The sequence below is a fragment of the Bos javanicus genome, chromosome 5, assembly GCF_032452875.1.
Source record: "Bos javanicus breed banteng chromosome 5, ARS-OSU_banteng_1.0, whole genome shotgun sequence".
Taxonomy (NCBI): domain Eukaryota; kingdom Metazoa; phylum Chordata; class Mammalia; order Artiodactyla; family Bovidae; genus Bos; species Bos javanicus.
The window spans coordinates 31,636,943-31,659,631 of record NC_083872.1 but is presented as its reverse complement, the minus strand read 5'-3'; the positions used below and the strand labels follow the sequence as shown (position 1 = coordinate 31,659,631).

The 22,689-nt window shown below is 39.4% G+C and overlaps 1 protein-coding gene and 3 non-coding genes across 8 annotated transcripts; all 4 read right to left on the bottom strand.

The window, feature by feature from the left end:
- Positions 1-1,051: 1,051 nt before the first annotated feature.
- On the bottom strand, positions 1,052-19,406 carry KANSL2 (KAT8 regulatory NSL complex subunit 2). Of its 5 annotated transcripts, none has more exons than XM_061416296.1 (10): positions 19,047-19,403; positions 18,202-18,460; positions 17,227-17,405; positions 16,627-16,741; positions 13,318-13,485; positions 12,979-13,141; positions 11,949-12,045; positions 8,269-8,420; positions 2,411-2,530; positions 1,052-1,730 (listed from the first exon to the last, which is right to left on the bottom strand). In XM_061416296.1, exons 2-10 carry the CDS (start codon positions 18,450-18,452, stop codon positions 1,599-1,601), a joined length of 1,377 nt encoding a protein of 458 aa, XP_061272280.1. In that variant the 5' UTR covers positions 18,453-18,460; positions 19,047-19,403; the 3' UTR covers positions 1,052-1,598. The 5 variants fall into 5 exon arrangements, with proteins under 5 accessions (XP_061272280.1, XP_061272278.1, XP_061272279.1 ...); XM_061416294.1 differs by having other exon boundaries at positions 8,167-8,420; positions 19,047-19,397; XM_061416295.1 differs by lacking the exon at positions 19,047-19,403 and adding an exon at positions 18,828-19,040 and having other exon boundaries at positions 8,167-8,420.
- Positions 1,953-2,091, bottom strand: LOC133248999 (small nucleolar RNA SNORA2/SNORA34 family). Its single transcript, XR_009736817.1, has one exon. It is a non-coding gene; the product is annotated as a small nucleolar RNA SNORA2/SNORA34 family (small nucleolar RNA).
- LOC133248998 (small nucleolar RNA SNORA2/SNORA34 family) lies at positions 3,490-3,621 on the bottom strand. The gene has a single exon (XR_009736816.1). It is a non-coding gene; the product is annotated as a small nucleolar RNA SNORA2/SNORA34 family (small nucleolar RNA).
- LOC133248997 (small nucleolar RNA SNORA2/SNORA34 family) lies at positions 11,720-11,855 on the bottom strand. Its single transcript, XR_009736815.1, has one exon. It is a non-coding gene; the product is annotated as a small nucleolar RNA SNORA2/SNORA34 family (small nucleolar RNA).
- Positions 19,407-22,689: the final 3,283 nt, after the last annotated feature.

Here is a 22,689-nt window from a genome sequence, read left to right as displayed (position 1 = left end):
GGTGGCCTTTTCCAAACTCTTCACTTTGCATTTCCAGACAAGTGGCCATCAGAATCTCTGGGTGCTAGGATACAGGTTCCATGGCCTCTACTCCGTACCCCCCTCAAAGGTATCTGAACCTGTTAATTTACAAAACCACCAGACTGAGTGACATGGATGCTGGCAGTTTGCCAATAACTTTTTAAAACAATGGAAAGATGGGACTTCCCTGGCAATTCAGTGGTTAGCACTCTGCACTACCACCCCACCAGGGGTGGTCTCAATGGGAAACTAAGATCTTACATGCTGTGTGGTGGAGTAAAAAAAAAAAAAAACAATGGGAAGAAGATATTTTAATCCCTAATCTTGTTGCAGAAGTTTTTCAATCTGCATAAGAGATGTTCATGAATACTGTAAAAAGTACTAGACAAGAAAGCAGTGGGAACAAATAACTGGAGTATACAGCAAGCCCTATTAAAGGTGATCTCAGGATTCATCTGACATGTCTTCTGAGTCACTTCCTAACCATTCCCAAGAAATAAACTAAAGCCAAGGTGATAATGTAACTATATAACTTTTCTCTATTCCGTTTTCACAAAGGGTAACTTTTTGGCCTCCTTGTCATATTACATTATGGTGAGATCACACACTCCCAGCTTTACACACACACACACACACACACACACACACACACACTCCTAGCCTTAGAGAACGCTGGAGATCACACAAATACACACACATAATCCTAGCCTTAGAGGATTTTGAGACAACAATCAGCCATTAATTGTGAGAAAAAAATTTGAGTGGGAGGAAGGAGCACAGAGGTGAAAAACACATTTGGGAGGAATATGCAGAAATACCATAACTAGGCAAGTAGGTTTTAGTAAGGGAGCCCTTTCCATTTACTTATTACAGGTTTTTAAATCTTTTAAGTGTATCTGTCTTGTTTTCCCTTTCTCATCAGACAGCTCCCAATCCACCCCCCAACATATAGACACCACACTCTCAAACACAAAACATGCATTCAACTCATTGTTTTATATTTTCATAACACTTTAACATTTAATAGAAACTATGTACAATAATTTTTTATTTTATCTTACATAAGATAGCCACTACAGAAATTTACATAGGTTAGAAGCAAGATGGATTGTTTAGGAAGGCCCAATCCTGTGGGCTATTTTTTCAAAGACTATGGGTCAGAGTTCACTGAGGAGGAGCTTCAGAGTACCCAATAAGGATGGGAGGTGAGGAAAGGCTAAAATATAGGCTGCTAGACAGAGATAACCAACCACTGGGTCCCTCAACATCCCAAGACTTGGGAAACAGCATTACAAAAACCTCTCTTCCCTTAGGCACAGTCTCCAGGACTCTCAGTCCCAGCAGCTCTGATGGGAATCACCTACCTCTCCCCCCTGCATGGAGTGGGAAGACATCCACAGCTTGTAGACACTATTGGTCCCTGCCCCCAACATTTGTTTGACTAGAGCACTCGATAACCCAAAAGAAAAACAAGGTAGTCTGGACTGTCCTTTATAGTGAGAGATGGGTCAGAAATACTTATTTAAAGAATGGGAAATACAAATCCTCCAAAGTCAACTGGTTCCCAGAACAAGCTATCAACTAACAGAAGTGGGTTCCGGCTTCCCATTTGCAGTAGCTATTCCACTCTGAGGCAATGGTGCAGGGGCTTTCTCAGAATTTCGAGGTCCCTGTGATCTGCACCCATCTCCAGCCATCTGCATCTGGCCCTGTTAAAACAAAGTCAGTTTGGTTACAAACTCATTCGTTGTGGCCTGCAGCATGAATCTGACTTACATAAAGCCCATGTACAGTAAGCAACCAGAACAAGACAGCAGATATAAAGTAACTATGTAGTTGCTCTTCCCCATACTTGACTATTCCTGACCCCTGGAGTCACAAATCATTACTGGTAGCATTCCCGAGGCTTTCCAATGCAAAGGAAAGCTGTGGGTTGTTTCTTCCAAATGAAACAGCCATTCCCTGCTGAGGTTACAGAACAACCGACAGATCACACAGGAAGACAGTGCTCTGGGCCTCTGTTTGAAACCAGCAGCTATAGTGTAACTGCAGGTCTTCAGTCAGGGCCATGAATGTCCCAGCCAAAGCTCAAAGAAACCAAATCACACTGCTTGTGCTTAACTTTATGATGAAAACAATTCCAATACTGAATTCTCCCTTAAATCAACCTACATTTCTTGCCTCAACCTTTCCTAGTTAACCAAATAAACTTATGTCCTGCTCTCCCAGATATGGGGATCAGGGGCTAGTAAATGTTCTAAGGCCCAGCTGGAAAACTCCAACCACGGGCACCTATACAGACAGTGATGACAACCTCAACCCTGGGGAGTACATGCCAGCCAGAGCCAGCATGGAGCTCTCTGCCTGGCTGAAATTATTCTTCACTTGCCAAAATATCCACTGGGCCTTCGGCAATTTCTTTGACCGGATGATCTTCAAGGGTTAGTGAAGGATCAAAAAGCAAGGGTGAAGGAGGGCACTGCATACCGTCACCCACAACATCCAAATCCTAAGAGAAGAGAAGAAAAAAACCTATCAGCAACACCAAGTGAACCAACAAGCTAAAGTTTGCCCACTTTTAGCAACTCTCACAGCAGTTCTCCCATCATTCCCTCACCCCTTGTCTACCTTTAAACAAAAACACATGTGCGTGCAACAAATGGGACAAGATGGAAAAGTACTGATTCTTGCTGCCAAATATAAAGTGCAGACCACTATAGTAGCTTTAAGAGTATTTTTTAAACAGGAAAATTCAGGGACAGAAAGTAGAATAGTAGCTACCAAGAGCTAGAGACAGAGACGTGGGAGTTACAGTTTAAAGGATACAGTCTCTGTCTGCACTGAGAAAAGTTCTGTGGAAAGTTCAATGGAAATTGACTGTGGTGATGGTTGTAATATAGTTTAAATGTACTTAATACCACTGAACAGTATGTTTTAAAATGGCAACTCTTACATTATAAATATCTTACCACAATAAAAAATATTTTAAAGAAGCATATACTGGGAATTCCCAGGCAGTCCAGTGGTTAGGACTCCATGCTTTGTTTCACTGCCAAGGGTGGAGGTTCAACCTCTGGTTGGGGAACTAGACCTGTGCCGCACCCCTCCCTCCCCAGAACAGGCATATACTTCTAAGACTAGCTGTAGGCGACCTCTAAGTTCATGAGTGATGCATCTAAAATGGAGAGCAGCATAATTATAAACTAAAATGAAATACTGCCTTAATAGATTGGACAATATGAGACCACTTGATAAATATTCTAACAGCCCCAAAGCCAGCCAGTGAGTAAAACAGGAAGAGGTATAGGGAAGAAAGAAGGAAGACAAAGAAACTCCAAGTCCTTCTGAATGGCCAGGAAATATTCTGGTTAAGTCATTATGCCTACAGAGAATAAGTTCCTGATTTTTAAACCTAACATAATCCAACTGCCCTTTAAAATACACACACATGACATTATATTCTACAGACTATGTTTCTTCCAATTGAACTGGCTATTCCCACTGGAGGGCTGAAGCCAACAGACCATAGGAAGACAATGCTCTCGGCTCCTGTCTGAAACCAATAGCTACAGCAAACCACTGGTCTTGATTCAGGGCCTAAAGCACTATAAAAGCTCAGACAATGTGTCAAACTCACTTTCATGCCTCTGCTTTCTAAGCATTACTGCCAAACTCTGCCTCCCAAGAGTGAAAACTATCCAAGGGTTTAAACTGTCCTGTGTTCAAGGCACTTTACAGAGGATCCATGTCTCCAGTAATTCAGCTTCTTGAGAAAAGCGAAGTTCTATGCTTTAAAAATAAGTCTTAAGAATTCGAAATACTTTCCCTTGGTTTTGATCACCAAAACAAAGAATCATATCCTTAAGGTAAAGGAAGGAATATAACTTTCAAGCCTGTGACTGTGTGGATCACAACAAACTGGAAAATTCTTTGAGAGATGGGAATACCAGAGCACCTAATCTGCCTTCTGAGAAATCTGTATGCAGGTCAGGAAGCAAGTTAGAACTGGACGTGGAACAACAGACTGGTTCCAAATTAGGAAAGGAGTACGTCAAGGCTGTATACTGTCACCCTGCTTATATAACTTATATGCAAAGTACATCATGCGAAATGCTGGACTGGATGAAGCACAAGCTGGAATCAAGATCACTGGGAGAAATATCAATAACCTAAGATACGCAGATGACACCACCCTCATGGCAGAAAGCGAAGAACTAAAGAGCCTCTTGATGAAAGTAAACAGAGTAAAAAAAGTTGGCTTAAAACTCAACATTCAGAAAACTTAAGATTATGGCATCTGGTCCCATCACTTCATGGCAAATAGATGGGGAAACAATGGAAACTGTGTGTGTGGGTGGGTGTTTTGTTGCTCAGTTGTGTCCGACTCTTTGAGACCCCATGAACTGTGACCTGCCAGGCTCCTCTGTCCACAGCATTCTCCAGGCAAGAATACTGGAGTGGGTTGCCATTTCCTTCTCCAGTAGAAAAGTGAGAAACTTTATTTTTGGTGGCTCCAAAATCACTGCAGATGGTGACTGCAGCCATGAAATTGAGACACTTGCCCCTTGGAAGAAAAGTTATGAACAACCTCAACAGCATATTAAAAAGCAGAGACATTACTTTGCCAACAAAGGTCCGTCTAGTCAAAGCTATGATTTTTCCGGTAGTCATGTATGGATGTGAGTTGGACTATAAAGAAAGCTGAGCGCTGAGGAATTGATGCTTTTGAACTGTGGTGTTGGAGAAGACTCTTGAGAGTCCCTTGGACAGCAAGGAGATCCAACCAGTCCATCCTAAAGGAAATCAGTCCTGAATATTCATTGGAAGGACTGATGCTAAAGCTGAAATTCCAATACTTTGGCCATCTGATGTTAAGAACTGACTCATCTGAAAAGACCCTGATGCTGGGAAAGACTTCATGAAGGCGAGAGGAAAAGGGGACGACAGAGGATGAAATGGTTGGATGACATCATTGACTCAATGGACATGGGTTTGAGTAAGCTCCGGGAGTTGGTGATGGACAGGGAAGCCTGGCACGCTGCAATCCATGGTTGCAGAGTCGGACACGACTGAGTGACTTAATTGAACTAATAAAGAATGTGCTAGACTTAAAAAGCTGCTCAATCTAAGCAGAAACATAAGGAAAAGGATATAGCTGGCTACCTAACATCTATTTCAGATGTGTTAGAAACTTCTGTACACAGAAACCAGTGTTCTCATACCGTTAAGACTATTAACTATTGGGACTCCCTGGCACCCCAGTGGTTAAGACTTCATGCTTCCACTATAGGGGGTGCCGGTTTGATCCCTGCACTGGTTTCAAGGAACTAAGATCTTGCATGCTGCAGACAGAAGGGGAAAAAAAAAAAAAGACTGTGAACTGTTCTATCCAATTCTTTTAGTATGCACAATTATCATGCACTTGATCCTTGCACAATGCAGTGGCTAGGGGCAACAGTGTCCAGTCAGAAATCAGGGCATAACTTCAAGGCAGCCTTGTGTCCATGGTTCTGTACCCTCAGATTCAATCAACTGCAGATCATGGAGACTGTAAAAAGTATTCACTGGAAAAAAAAATCTGCGTAGTAAGTGAACCCACACAAGCTCAAGCCCATGTTGTTCAAGAGTCAACTGCATAATTAACTAAGGTGAAACTTAAAAGAACCCATGTAAGTAATGTGGCAAAACGTTTCAAAGTCTCGAAATGACAATGGCATAGAAAGTTTTCAAAGAAAAATAGATACTAAAAGCACTTTCTTCACATATTGAGTGTTGTCTGTTATGAGAATTAAAATTGGGAACAGGAACCTAAAATAAGAGGAAGAAAGGATCAGCAGAAATGCCTAACATAAGAGGAATATGTAGAGACATACCAGAACATAGGATAGAATCCACATTTTGTTCTGATGTCAAAAACGGAACTCAAAAAACAAACAAACACAAAAAGAGAGCAAGCTCAAAGTAATAGGATTAAGGTATTAAATTAGAAACTATTTTTTTCCAGCAAGACTAGGATATTCAGAATTTATGGGAGGACAAAAATTCTTTTATAAAACTGAATTTGAATGTGTTTCAACATTTTCTGGAGAATTTTTACCTCCAAAGAATAAAACTACTTTTTAAACGACCAATGTGGTTCATCTAAAGTACATTAATACAGACATAATAGATGATCAAGTACAAATAGTTAATTATCACTTTTAAGCCTCTAACAACATAGGTCCCTCTTAAAAACCCATTAGATTCTCAAAAATAAAGTTACTTCTCGTACATTCTTTCACATCTCATAATCACTAACATTTTGTGTCATTATTCTCTGAAGACAAGAATACAATCTTCAACAAAGAGTCATATTTTCTCAGATCTAAATCATCAAAAGTTTGAGAACACTCTTTAAAATTAATGACAAAAACAAGTCAAAGGGGAAACAAAAGGGACAAAACAGAAATGGCTCTAGAAATTAACAATCATATGAAATAAAAATTAACAATAATCTAGTACATCTAAATAAAACACGTGTTAACTTCTACATATATACATTACTATGTGAAGGGAATCTGGCAACATAGTACTTGATCAGGTTGTTTTTAAAACAGATAAATCTGTTCACGTTACTAAGTTTAAAAAAAAAAGGAAAGATAGTACCTCTTTGGGTTTTCTTGGGTTTTCTTCACATGTAAAAATGAAGAAAGTGGACAAAAATTTGCCCATCAATCTAGGGCTATCTATTCATTTACTCTCTTCAACACAATCTCACTGGAAAACTTTAGAAAGCACTGGAGTATATAATCTCTAAGATTCTCATATTCTATGAATCTGTTTGAAAGAAAAAAATTTTTTAATTATTTTTAATTTTTTTAGTTGTGCCATGCACCTTGCCAGATTGTAGTTTCCCCATCAGGGATCAAACCAATGCCCCTGCAGTGGAAGTGGGGCGTGCAAACCACTGAACTACCAGGGAAGTCCAGAAAGAAATGTTTTAAAAAGCAATCATAATCAAGATTATAACCAAAAGTATAATTTTATTATCATAAAGTGACAAACATTAATATACTAAGCCTAAAGACAGTATACAGTCAAAAAAGAGGTAAGGAAATTTATTCAGTCCACTCTTCTTTTTGGGCCACACCACTTGGCTTGTGCGAACTTAGCTCCCCAACCAGGGAATGAACCCAGGCCACAGCAGTGAAAGCACCCAGTCCGAACCACTGGACCTCTAGGGAATTCCTTGGAATCAGCTTACTGAATCAGTACCACTTTTTAAGATATTAGCCTTTCCTGATTTATCTTTTTAGTGAGCAATACTGTAGGCCATCCAAATCCTGCTTCTACCCCTACACAAACAATACTGCAAACTTTACTAAATTTTCTATTTAGATTTGTCACTTTAAATATGCCATGGTTATATACAAGACATATTAAATTCAGAAGATTTCATAATAAATAATGAAAACCTTTATTAGAAAGCTAAAGATTAAGCCAAGTGCTAAAAAGAGAGAGGGAACATCAACTGATCCCTAAAGTGAATGACATAGTAGGGTAGTGCTAATTAGGGAAGCAAATACAATGAGAGATGCGTTTAAGAGCGAGAAGCAGGCTGAAAAAGGCAATGAAGTGTATATACTTAGAAGGTTGTCACAGTAAAATTTAGAGAGGTCAGTGATATCCAAGTCTGTTCACAAAAGAATCTTTAATAACTATCAAAAATGAAAAACAGTAGGCAGAGCTAAGTTTAGAGCTGTTTTTTGGGGGGGACACATTAATCTAAAAATGATAACCCTGAATACACAATCAAAACACTTTGCACTGCTGAGTAGATATTGGAAATCATTTGTATTGTTAAGATTCTAGTGAATTACCTTGTGAATGGGCACCAAATTTCCCAGCTACGTAAATCCAATCACAGAGACTTTCCTCCAACTTCTTTTAGTTTATAATATCCCTTATCATGCCCTCAGAAAAACTTCTGTAAATTTAAACTGTCTCTAAACGAATGTGTTAACATACAAATACGACCATACATATCATTTCAAAAAATTTATCAGTTTTTTTCTTTTTTAAACCACAAATGACTAACCTAGTCTCACCATTAATAAACAAGGCCTTGCCTCAAGGGCCAACCAGAGCAGAGCTTCTCTAACTTACATCACTGAACTCCAGAGGTAAACTCTCAGTGGGCTGAAGCTCGGCAGCACTCAAGTACAGATCCATGGGGCCGGCTTCCAGATCGTCTGGCACAGACAGTACCTGCTCGGGCTTATACATCTGAGGAGGTAACTGGAAATGCAGTGGGCAGCAAGGATCCTCAGAAAGGCTTACAGGAACTGGTTTGTTGCAGGGTACCTCTTCAGACCCCTGGCAGCATTTGAAGAGAACCTGATTCGTGTCCTGACAAATATCTGTAGAAAAATGGTCAAGGGAAATAAAATGGATCTGTCCGAGGCATAAAAAAGTTGTCTGCCATGTAAAATTCAAGGTCTGGACTACATAAGATTATTAGTTACATTTGATACAGAATCAAATGCAGGTAACAATTTTTAAAGTTATTTCTCAAATTTTCATTTACTAGAGTAATTCTAGCTCTACAAGTAGTGTAAAACTAGTCCCCAACCTTCATTTCAGGATCTATACTTTAGAATAGACACTAATCTCATTCTCTCCATGAGGGTCAAATATGAAACATTTAAAAACACAGTGCTAAGTGTCAACAGTAATGATCCTAGAAATCCCTACCTATCCAGAAGAAACATGTCACAGCAAAAGCAAATACCTTGCAGAGGCCCCTATCTCTGCAAGACTCCTTCCAAGAGTCAAAAGATACAACGTTGTTTCTGCTGTTAAGCCGATAGGCAGAAAGTTGTTTTTATTTTTTTAAAAACACATTTTGAACTTTGTTTCCAAAATGTTTATTACATAAATTTGTTTAAAAGAAGCAGGGTACTGGGGAAAACAGAAGCTCTAGCAATGTAATTAGCTATCATACTCTAACAGGAAATACTTTGCTTTAATCAGGACCCATGGAAAGAAGTACTCCAAGAACACTCCAGGAGCCCTAACAACTTCTATTATGGGTAGAAACAGAAAGGGGCTATATTTCCAAATTGGCAAAGAAGCGCTGTAGGATGAACGAACATTGAAATCATGATTAGATAGCAAAATTTCAGAAGTCAGTCTACAAAATACATTTTCCTCAAGTTTTAGCATTTCCTGATATCCTAACTACACAGTTGTTTTCCCTAAATTAATAGACAATGGTCATTTCAAATTTGGGCTCATTTTTAAAACCAGAAAGTACAATTTTCTATAAATTGATTGTACCCAATTTTCTATAAACTGATTATGCAAGTATGGGTAATTTTTAATCCTCCAAATTTTAAGGTTACGTTTTTACAGGTAAAAAATCTAATGTACATTATAATTTTTAAGCCAAATAAAACCTCTTGAAGAAAGTTATTTTTTTTAATCCATTCTTAGAACTTGCCAAACTCTCTAAAACAGAGTTACACAGCACTGCCACTACCAGCATCAGCATTACGGCTATCTGTGTGCTGTGGAATGTTTATTAGCAGCATTCCCAGCCTCTGCCCACTAGATGTCAGCAGCACCCCCACCAGAGCTATGACGGACAAAGATATCTCCACACATTGCCAAATGGGGGTCAATGGCCCCTGCTGAGAACAACTGCTCTCAAGGTACAGTATACAGCTTACTGTAAACAAATAACTATTGAAATGAAAACCAATGCTCAAGTTAACAAACTGCAATCTCTGTGTGCTTAAGAAGCCCAATCTTGTTTAAATTATCAAAATCTTAAATGTTAATCCATTAAATGTTTTAATTAGAACCTTTTTCATGTAATTCAAAGGACTTTCACAAGCCTCTTATTTACTATCACAGTATCCCTGAAAACCCTTTTACCCCCCTCCTCCACCCCTTTCCTTTCAGATGGGGACAACAGACAAAAGAAGGGAATGGTTGACCTACAACTAGAGACTGGGTCCTTCACTTTCAGTCCAGGGCTCTCTCCATTAGACCAGAGTAAAGAGTTAACAGGTCACCAATGGCAGTCGCATCTTTCTCTGGGATAAGGACTTAAGGAAGGGTAAGTGACTTAGGCAACCATGGAGTGGAAAGGAAAAGAGCATAAAAGAGAAAAATAATAACTTCCCTTCTCTTTTCAAATACATTTTATGTTCAACTTTGCTTTTTTAAAATATTAAAATTCTAACAAACTGAGAATAGTGCAGTAAGAAAAAATCTAGAATACTCTTTAATATCCATAAGTTGGGTTTTTTGCCTTATAAAGTAATTCAAGGCCACTGAAGAAAACCTTAAAGTACAAGGCAGAGGGAAAAAGGACATTCATAACCCCACCATCCAATAATAGTCACATTTCTGTTATATTCCCTCCCAGTATTAGTTCCATGTAGTTAAAACCATACTCTACTGAATTCCATATTCTATTTTTGTCACTATCATTTTCTTGTCATTCATAAACTTTAAATATGTTTAATTCCTGAACATATTCCATATTACATTTTATCAAAATTTTCCTATTTTCCATCCCTGAAAATGTTAAGGCTGTCTCTAGTTAGAAGAATTTTATGTAAAAATAGTGATCCGTATTTGATATCTTAAATTCCCAGAGATGACATCAAAGAACATGAACATTAAAAAAGAAAAAAAAAATATATGAATATTGTCAAACTGCTTTCTAAAAAGCCTATACCACTTTACAGTCTCACTGGCAATGTTTAGAAGGGCCCATTTCACTATTTCCTCAGAAACTTTTGAAACTTACTAATTATATTTCATACATAGATAAGTATCAAATTTCTAGATTAGGGGATTCCCAGGTGGTCCAGTGGTTAGGACTCAGCACTTTCACCGCCAGGACTTGGGTTCAATCCCTGGTCAGGGAACTAAGATTTCACAGTCTGTGGCAGTACAGCCAAAAAGAAAAACAAAATGCATAATTAAAAAAACTTCCTTGTTTTCTTATTTATTTATAGTGAAGATGAATACTTTTCAACTATCAGCCACTTCTTTTAATCTGTCCGTAGATATAGCCTTTGCCCAATTATGTTTTCAGTATTTATCTTTAGTTTTTAATGATATCAAGGACAAAATCCTTTATCAAACATTTGTTACAATAATTAATAAACTTGTAAAGTATTTAATAAACAGAATAGAAAAAAAGTCAGTTTTCCTTTCAAAAAAGAAAGTTTTCCTTCCCTTCTTACCAAAGAAAATACATTTTACTTTCCAAATATTTGTGTATTTTGCCAGGCAAATGAAATCCAGCAAGATTTATGCCTTTCATATAATAAAGATTATATTTTAAAAGTGCATTAACTATGAAAGTGACTTTTCTCAATGTTCATAATGTAGATGCACTTTCACAATCTAATACACAACTCAAAAAATTTTACAACCGAATTACAAATGTAAGTTTCCTATTTGAATGAAAACTAAAATACATAAGTCATGGCCCTGACCACACAAAAGGATAATATTCAAAGACAGCTCACAGTTCAGAATCATCCCACTGTTTTTGGATACACAACAATTTTCTTTTATAGTAACTGGACTTAACATTATATTTTTAATGAAAAAGTTAAACCAGGGATCTCTAAATTTTGGAATCCTAGTATTAATCAACTACAAATAAGTATTAGCCCCTATCACCAATGACTTGAGATGTTTCTTTCTAATGAATTGACCATTACATTTCCAAGATCTGAAATGGCCAACAGACCATAGAAAGAGACTTCTTTAGGCTCCTGTTTGAAACCAACAGCTTCAGCAAACTGCTGGCCTTGATTCAGGGCCAAAAGAATACAAAGACCTTCAATTAACTAAACTATCACAGATCCCCACTAGTCTTCAGATTAGCTAGCAAACTAAAAACAGAGCAAAAAAGATACGGGTAAGGCAGTGTCTGGTCATTGGAAGAGACTGATTGGAACAACGAACATCATCCACAAAGGCCAAGCATCTCTGACTGGAACGAGTGGTATGGGCCTAAAATGAGAAAACATGTTAGTCAAAATAAATTATCTATCGTTTAACAATTTATTCACCGATGCTATGCAAAAGGAAAAAAAACTTAAACCTCATGTGCAAATATCGAGCCAACCATAATTTGAAATACAACTCCTCCATATTACAAAAGTGTGATACACAGGCCTAGAGTTTTTCAAACTACCCATCTTTTACTTATCTTAAATTGTAGTCTTATGCTGAGCCTCAAAAAATATGAGAAAAATGGAATTACTCTGATGTTTTGTTTAAAAATCGTTTTAAACAAGTTTAAAAATGATCACTTAACGTGGTTCATCAAACTTACTGACATTCATTGTTCTTATTATTCTACTTATTTCTCTGCTTTCTAAAACAAGAGTCACAAACTGTTAAGTGTTCTGTGCCTATTTCTGAAATGAAGATTTCTGAACCAAATAACTTAGAAATCTATAGCAATCCTTCAATATGCAGATGAAAATAAGAGTACAGAGAGGTTCATTTATCAGAGCAGGCACAGAATTAATCAGAAGGGAACTAAAACTCATGTCTCTGGACTCCCAGGTAAATGCTCAATATACCCCATGTCCAGTAAGTTAGATTTCAGAACAAAAATTTTGCAAGTGAGAGTTAATCGTTCAGTCACATCCAACCCTTTGCAACCCCATAGACTGTAGCCCACCGGGCTCCTCTGTCCATGGATTCTCCAGGCAATAATACTGGAGTGCGTAGCTATTTCCTTTTCCAGGAAATCTTCCCAAACCAGGGATCGAACCCAGGTCTTCCATGTTGCAAGCAGATTCTTTACTATCTGAGCCATCAGAGAAGCCCTGTAAGCCTAGTAAGTGAGATTTTAGAACCAAAACTGTACAGCAGTGTTCACCATAACTCTGTAAAAGCAAATGTATACATCTTAGAGGTATATACACAAATTACCTGTTGGGCGGCACCATCTGTGGCCAGCATTCTGCGCTCCTTCAGCTGCCTGTGTAGTAAGGCTTCCACTCCATAGCGCTGACGATACCGACGAAGACATTTTAGACGCTTTAAGTTTTCTCGTTCTTTGGCCAGAAGTCCCTCTGGGCCAGTCAGGAGACTACTACCTGGAAAGTCAAAACAGTCAAGATGTTATTTGCCAAGCAACCAAGGATGCATCTTCAAACAGTTTCAAAAGCAAATCCTTCTCCAGTCCAGGTAACAAAAAAGAAATAAGTCTAACTACCGAATTCACATGTTGATTAAACCCATGACAGGTTGTCGGAACTGGCATAAAACTTGCCTAGAGCTTCATGTTCCACTTTGCGATTGTGTAAGTAACGTCGCTTCTTCTCTTTGAGCAGATGCTGAAGTCGTTTAAACTGATCAATGTACAAAGATTGCAAACGAATAAGCTTCTCACGCATAATCAGGGCCACTTCTTCTGCCGTGTAGACACCAGCATGTCTAGAGTAAGATGATTCAAAAAGGATAAGAAGGCACAACAATAAGACCCAAGCTTAAAAGGAGCAAAGAGTAAAGGTTAGACTTAGGGTTGCTATTCAACAAGCAGTCAGTGCTGAGATAATCACCTTACTAAATAAGAATGTTTTCACAGCATTTTACTATTGTAATAAAAAAACAAAATACCCAAGAATGGATACTAATGTATGATCTCAAAATGTGGAGAAGGAAAAACGTTTCATTATGCTCCCTAGTTATTTGCATTATGTTTAAACAAGAGTAAAGCTACAGAACACTCAAAACTTTTATTAATCTACAGTCTTGTTCCCTTTAATAATTTAATACAGAAAAAATCACCTACCAGTAAATTACAGTGTTAATTTAAGAGCATGTATCTCAATATATTTTAATTAAAGTACAAAAGATCACAAACAATTACAACTTCTAATTTAAAAGTGCACTTTTAATTGGTGGTCCAGTAGTTAGGATTCTACGCTCTCACTGCTGAAAGGCCTGGATTCAATCCCTGTTCAGGCAACTAAGATCCCATAAGCCACAAAGCATAGCCAAAAATAAATAAATAAAAATAAGCTACACTTATATTTTGGAGTTTATACCAGCCCTCAAAACACTGATCCCAATGGCTAGTCAATGTCCTCAGTTCATTCTCTTCACAATATTCTCAAAATATAGTACCCTGGAGAAACCCTTAATTGCCAAAGATCTAGATCCACATCAACTTTATTAAGCTTTGCCACCAACTATGAATTAACAAAACTTTATTTAAAAAACCCTTATTCTAGGGGGAAAAAAAAAAAAGTTAGATATATACCCTGACTTGATACTCTTGTATTTTGACCTAGTAAAAATTATTTCTATTATTTAAAAGGCAAAATATACAGGAACTATATACTAATTTTAAATCCAAAAAATATGTGCTCTTTAAAATTTAACTCTTAAATCACTGAAATACACAGAATAAAACTATTAACTTTAGGACTGAGAGCAAATAATCTCTGCCAAAAACTTTTCTTAAATATAAACAGGAGATAATACCTGTGCATTAGAAAATTACAACTACAAAGTACTCTGAAATTATAAAAATGGCAAAATCTAAGACTCAGAAAATGTGAAAATTTCAAAAATATCTAATGTTTAAACAAGGTGATGAGGTTATTCATATTCAGGAAAATGGGGCATGTCTGCATTAATGCCTGTATCCCTAAAATACTGAGGCCTTAACCTAACATCATTTGTTAAAATGAAATTAATTTCATTGTACCCTGTCAGAAGAGGACTTAACTGGGGACTACAATTAGAATTTACAACAAATCATTTGGGGAGGCAGATGAGCATCCTAACTAAGGTAAATGCCTAGTTCATGTGACAAATGAGTCATTTATTTAAAGATGGAGCCACAAATATTCACAGCTAGTTTTAATTTAAAAAATCATGTACTAACTCTTGCTCTGATATGCACAAATGTAAGTCTAGGTTTATTATTAGACCAATTTCAAAAAAGGGAATCACTTTTTATATCGTGTTAAATTGTTTTTTCCCCTTGAATGTTCCTTTCAGGGGAAACTGACATCTAACCCTTTTAACACTTATATTTCTCATAAAATTAACTGGTATTTTGTTTCACGTAACAATCTCCTTTAAGGGCTTCTTTCCTAGCTCAGTCGGTCAAGAATCTGGCTGCAATGCAGGAGATCCAGGTTCAAATCCTGGGTTAAGAATCCTGGGAAGAATTCCTGGGTTGGGAAGATCCCCTGGAGAAGGAAATGGCAACCCACTCCAGTATTCGTGCCTGGAGAATTCCATGGACAGAGGAACTTGGCAGGCTACAGTCCACGGGGTCGCAAGAATTGGACATGATTTAGCGACTAAACCACCAAATCTCTTGTATGTAAGTCAGGTTAGCATAAACGTGGATCAGTGAAGATTGACCCACTCTAGATTAGTAGAGAGAAAATAAAGTTTCTGGACCTTACAAACTGAGTGTTTACCACACCAAAGACAATCACTTTGTGATCCTACAGCATGTACACCTCAATCAAGTATGGCATTTCCAGATGCACAATGTAATATAACTATGTAAATTAAATCTATATCTATATCTACATCTATATATATATACCTATATATAATATCTATATCTATCTATCTATCTATGGCTTAGTATAAAGTTTCTACTGTGAAAATATCCTGCTAGAAACAAGCATTTCTTCTCAAACTACTTACATGGACTTTCCAAACACGTAGTTCCTGAATAGCCCTCTATATTCAGATTACTTAAAATAGATGAAACTACTCTACTCAGAAAATAGAACCCTAAATGACTTCTTATAAACTTCAGAATCCAAGGAATGAAGAAGATGCTATTCTTAGAATTTGTCAAACACAGTCAAGTCTAGAAATGTATTACCCCTCCCACTATTTAAGAGTTCTTCCACCTAAACTGTCAGTGGGAAGTATCAAGAGATAGAAGTTAGGAAAAAACAAAAACTAAACCCAAACTATGAGACACAGCAACATTAGACTTTTGAGTGGCAATGTTCCATAACTCCAAAGCGATCGTGGGTTAAGTAAAGAGCAGAACCTTAGTAAGATATAATTAGGACGATTACTCCTGGGTTTCTAATCAGTTTCTCTTTCTTAGGCATGAAACCAAAGGAAGCTCTTAAACACCTTTTAATTTTTCTTAAACATATAAAGTTAAATAAAATATAAATTAATCAGAACTTTGAGGGGGAAAAGTTGTTATTCAAATATAATTAGTTTTTTATTCCTGAGGTTTAAGTCAAGAGCAAATTCTCATCACTTTTCTCTTCTCTGATCTCCACCCACCTCTCAACTCCTATGTCCAAGAAATCTATTTACCCCCTGCACTTTCTCACATGTAGAATTTGATGTCCAAAAATTTTCCCAAATTACAAGACTTCTAAAAAAGAATCGAATCCTACTCTGAGGCAAGATGGTGATGAACAATGACACTTTTAAATACAGAAGCTATTACTGCTCACAAATAGCTAAGCTATCTTCAACCCTCCTAGCTTATTAACCTATTAACAGCATGCAGTACTACATTCCACATACTACCTTCTAAAATATTTTAAAGCCCTATGTGGAGTTACAACTTACTTTAGGGGATCTTCTTGATCACTGTCTATGCTATCAGCTTCACTGTCAGGGTCACCTCTCCATGTCTGATCCACAGTAATGGGTTCCTGGTCCCCATCACTCCAGCTGTCTTCATCTGAGGCAAGGAAGGGAGAGCAGCCATTAAGACTTCCCACCTCTGTAACTCCACCACACAAAACTAGATTACTTAACACACCAATCCAAATCTTATAATTAAAAATGCTTAATACAGAAGCACCAGCAAATAAAAATGGCTTAAGAAATATACTTTCTGAGTCACAAATGAGTTAACCATAGCCTCAAAAGGACAGAAAGGTCAACTCAAAATTATTCTGTTTCCTGAAATTATCTTACCTAACAAAGTTAAGTATAAAAACATCACTGAAAGAGTCATTAACTCAGGAAAGTAAACCTAAGCACACACTACTTAAAACCAAAAAGACTGGTGAACAGCAGCAGTCCTGAATTCTCCCAAACTGGCAATGAATTAATAATAATATTGTACTTTCAAGTGCCACATATGTTCAAGGCACTGAGATAAACCAAAGTTCTTTGTTAACTTTCTTCCTGTTTTTTCATTATGAGAGAGAAGATTCTTACCCAGAATTCGGCTGGCTTCACTGCGGCTACTTTCTGGAGTCTGAGACCCCAGCTCTGTCTTAGCGTATGAGCTCAGCTGGCACAAGAGTGTTTCACCCACAGGCCCTGGACTGGTCTTTTTCATTTGCGCATGAAGTGCCAGGGCGTTCCTACGAGCGTGTTCAGCACAGAAGGATGCCCTAAGGAGACAAAATATTAACGTTTCATACTCATGCTCCCTCTTACAAGAGCTCAATGATTTCCATAGACAGTGATCTTTAGATCATTTTCAGGAAATTAAAATGACTATTATCTTCATTTGTAGATTAAAAATGCTAGTGAGGCAGAATAATTTAACAGGCAAGGTCAACTCATTTGGTATTACTGAAGGGAAATGCAGGTTAACATACCCTAGTGATCTATCCATCTAAGGAAATATTCCAACTATAAAAATGCTGGTTATCATTTTGCAACAAACCACACTGATCCACTTTCATCTCTCAAAATTGGTTCTGGAAAGCAATTTTACATTTTATAACACTTCAAAATCAATCCACTGTAGGTAGTAAGATGTGGGACACAATGCAGAATTATCTAGCCAATTTCTGCATGGATACTTTGCTTAAATGATGAAAATTTTTCCTAGAAAAATACACATGTATACAATTTTGCATTACCTAAGATTCAAGGACAGCCACAAGAGCCATGGAACCTAGGCTTAAGAACAATCTTTATTTTACAGGTAAGGTAAAATAGCCAAAGAGATAATAAAATGGCCCAACCAGGAGATGTCTCCTCGTTTTCACCATTAAAAAACATTTTCCAAGGATATACCCATAACTTCAATTTTACAAACACGTGGCCTAAAAAACTTGGCGGCTGTTTCCAAGGCCACATCCTGCCACATCTTCCTCTCACTTAAAAACTAAAAGTACATACGACAGGTATCTAACTGTCTCTCTCTCTCTCTATATACATATGTATACACACACATACCCATCTTTCTTCTCAGGCTTTGGGGCAGCACTGGGACATCTTTTCCCGTTCTTCGTCGATACATAACTACACTGCTTGAAAGGCGCATTCTTGTCTTCAAGGATATGCTTAATGCAAAATTCCTGCCCCTCCAGACGAGGTTGCGAACATGGACGATGAGTAAACGAACAAGACAGGGGCTCCTGAGATCTGGGCACTGGGGTGATCCTCCCCCGATTGGTCGGCAAGACGTGAATCCGAATCCTGTTCATACCAAAACCTGCAGGGTCGCACAAAGATCAAAAAGCCCTTACCCTCCCGAAAACCCCAGCTCCACAATACCGGGCAGACTGCACGCGGCTTCTAAAACGCCAGGCGGAAGTCACGCTCCTTAACTCCCTTCCGCCCAGGTCTACCAAGATGTTACTGAATTTGCCTCATCTCAACTTCTCTGTCCAAGCCCTCCCCCAACTCCGACCACAGCCACATTGAAAGTATCTCAAGGGCTCGCACGGTCGCCACACGAGGGAGAAGCAGCAAGAGGCGGAAGCGCCAGCTCCTGCCCAACGCCGCGCCGCAACGCCGCAGAGCCACCCGCCCCACCCCTGGCCTCCGCCTCCCCGCATGCCGCCTTTGTCCCGGCCTGCCTCAAAGCTGAAGGCTGGGCCCTGCCCATCCTCGGAGGCCCCGTGCAAGCGCCATTTTGTCCTAAGACTCCGAGCACCGGCGAATCTGGGTCCTGGAAGCCTAGAGGAGTAAAGCGACCCTGACGCTGATTGAGACAGAGTAGCAGCTCGAAACAAACAGAAGGGGCGAAGCAGCAGCCTAACTCCAAAGGCGAAGAGCAAGCACAGCAGCCATCTTACCTCTGCCGCTGCGCCGCGCCACTCGCTTTCTGGCAGCGCCAGCCACTTCTAACCATGCCTTTCCGGGCTCCCAGCCACTGATTGGATACTGAGCCTACGACTCTGTGTCACCATTGGCTACCTATCGAGCTCAGGGGGCGGGGCGCTGGGAAAAGGCGCGGCTGGGTGGCTAGAAGAGGTGTCTGTCAGCGACTCAGCGCCGGAGAGAGTGAGACGGAGGGAGCGTGGGTTGTGGGACCTGCTCGGTGGAGACTGCTCTTTACATTTCCGATCGTGGCTGATGTCCAGGCGGATTGGGGGCGCTCTGTGTGTGATCTTAGGCCGCAGCTATTTCACCACCCCTACACAGTGGGTACAACAAAATCAACATGTAGAGGCCAAAGAATCACTGTACATTTGACTCTCATTGTCTATACAAGAAAAGGCTTTTGTTTTCTTTTGTGAACAGTTCATTTATGGAAACATTTTTTCAAGTATTTACTGAGCCTGGGAAATTACACATACAAACTTTTAATTTTCAGAACCCTAAGAAGTAGAAACTATGAATAGAACGGGCCCATATCTAGTAAATAGGGCGAGGAGGTGAATTTGAACCCAGCCCTTATTCTGAGTTTCCCCAGTGGCTCAGACGGTAGAGAATCCACTTTAAGTGCAGGATATCCGGATTCTATCCCTGGGTCCGGAAGATCCTCTGGAGAAGGGAAAGCCAAGCCACTTCAGTATTCTTGCCTGGAGAATCCCATGGACAAGAGGAGCCTGGCGGAGAGGGGTAGCAAAGAGTGGCACACGACTGAGTGACTAACACTTATTCTTTATCCCTTTCTTCTCTCTTCTATAGTGAAGTGCATTGGACTGAGAGGGCTTCCCAGATGGCTCAGATGGTAAAAGTGTCTGCCAGCAATGCAGGAGGCCCGGGTTGGATCCTTGGGTCGGGAAGATCCCCTGGAGAAGGAATGGCAATCCACTCCAGTATTCTTGCCTGGAAAATTCCATGGACAGAGGAGCCTGGTAGGCTGTAGACCATGGGGTCTCAAAGAGTCTGACACGACTGAGGGAGTCACTTTCACTTTTTTTCACTTTTTGGACTCAGAAAATTGAGTTCTGAGAAAATTGAGTAAATGAGTTCTAGTTGAGGCCTTGCTTCTCTAAAATATTCTACAATTCCATGCTAAATAACGCAGGTACATAGAATGGCAGATAAATCCCAATCTTATAATCCTTTAAGGATTTTTTAGTTAAAAGCATTTCATCTCACCAGGACTTTTGTAGACATGCTGCTGCTGCTGCTGCTGCTGCTGCTGCTGCTGCTGCTGCTAAGTCTCTTCAGTCAGTGTCCAACTCTGTGCGACCCCATAGACGGCAGCCCGCCAGGCTCAGCCATCCCTGGGATTCTCCAGGCAAGAACACGGGGGTGGGTTGCCATTTCCTTCTCCAATGCATGAAAAGTGAAAGGTGAAAGTGAAGTCACTCAGTCGTGTCTGACTCTTAGCGACCCCATGGACTGCAGCCCACCAGGCTCCTCTGCCCATGGGATTTTCCAAGCAAGAGTACTGGAGTGGCTCTCCATAACCCTTGATCTTTTTTGCATCCCAACCTTCCCAAACTCTCATATCTGCTGTCAGTTTCATTTAAGTTAGCTATTTCTCCACTACCAATAAGCCGGTGAGCATGGTAGAGAATGTACAAAGCTCCAGAACAGCAGTTTAGGCACAAGAAGTGATTAAAACCAAAATGGGGAAAGGAAGGCTTACAGGTGCCTTTTCCCAAAGATGAGGGCAATCCTATAAGGCATTTTCAGAGAATGAGAATGGTAACTCTGCTCCTCTGGAGTACACATTCTAGAGTAGTTTAGAATTGTGGATGCAATACAACCATTAAATAGCAACTGTGTTACATACATAAGCAAACATTCCAACCCTCAGATGTAGCGAGATTTGTTATAAACATCCTATAACTCAAAACTAGGGGAGGCAGTCACATTACAGAAAACACGGGAATCTTCAACCAAATGCAGTGATATCAAAAAGGAAAATTAAAACTACTAGAGGGAACAATGTAAAGAGGCATTAGGGACTAGGTAGAGATGCAACAAAGGCTTTAACTAGGGAGTCTAGAGAAGGCCTTAGTTGCGGGGGGGGCTGTGAAATCCTGCTGAGCTTGAGAAGACAAAAAATGCTATTTAGAACCACTTCTAAGTTGAGGAGAGGTAGAGATTATTAAACGGTCAAGATACTGGCAAATTCTTTCTGCTTTTTATCAAAGTAGATGGCTGTTTTTAATCCGAGGAACACTTTGTTAGCTACTGAACAGGTTAAAGCAGACCTGAGGCTGTTCGTAGAGGTTAGGAAAGATGAATTGAAGGACATTTTTAATTTTGGAGTTTGGGGGGCTAGTCCTACAGGAAGTGAGTGTTGGAGGGGGAGGGGGATAAATGAATGCTAAAATCCTGTACTTTCTATAGTCATCTTCATCTATTTTCCTTCCAGCTTATCAGGCCAAACACTGGGAGTCATCCTTGATTTCTCTTCGAACCTTACAGCAGATCCTGATGTCACTTCAGTCGTGTTCGACTCTGTGCAACCCCAGCACAGAGTCACTGGGCAGCCCACCAGGCTCCCCCGTCCCTGGGATTCTCCAGGCAAGAACAGTGGAGTGGGTTGCCATTTCCTTCTCCATACAGCAGATCCTACCAGCTCCAACTTCAAAATATGTACTTCTTGTTACCTTCAGCACTTATAACCTGGTCCAAGCCAATTTTATCTGGTAGCTTAATTACTGTGTCCTTACCTTTGACTTCCTGTAGTCCACTTTCAACACAACAGCCAAATGAATATTTTGGGGGGTGGAGTGGGGGTCTATGCCTCACAGCTTCCAGCAGCTCGCAATCTTAGTTCCCTGACCTGAGATTGAACCTGGACCCTCGGCAGTGAAAATCCTAACCATTGCACCACCAGGGAATTCCCCACCAAATGAATATTTTAAACCCCAAGCTAGATCATGTCACTTCTCAACACTTGTCACTGGTGCTCCATTTCACTGTCTTTATAATGGCTTACAAGCCCCTACTTTATCTAGCCTTCTGCTGCTTCTATAACCACATTATCCTACTACTTACCATCTTCCTCAGTCAATTCTGTAACTAGCCCCACTGGCCTCTTTGCTCTTTCTCAAACATGCCAGTATCTTCTCACCTCACAAACTTGGCAACCTAGAATCATCTTACTCACAAATATTCCCATGGCTTGCTCTCTCACCTCTTTCAGGTCTTTGATGAACTGTAATTTCAACAATCTTACACACACACACGAAATCCCTCTCCTTCCCTGCTTTACATTCTCCAAAGTACTTATCATCTAGCATGTTTTGTCTCTTCTACAACTAGAATGTAAGTTGTATGAGGCCAAGATGCTTGTTTACTGCCATCAGTAAATGGTATATAGTACTTAGTAAATACTATATTCTAACTAAGGAATAAATGAAAGGCAAGGGAGTGCCTAAAACTACTTTCCAGAAAAGATGTATCTAGCTTTCAGTTTTAACTTGTTTTCATGACTAGGGTTCTTTGGTTTTGAGTGTTACGTGAATCAAGAAAAGGGGTTAAGATTCCACAGTGCAAAAAAGGTAGCACAAGACAAGTGAAAAT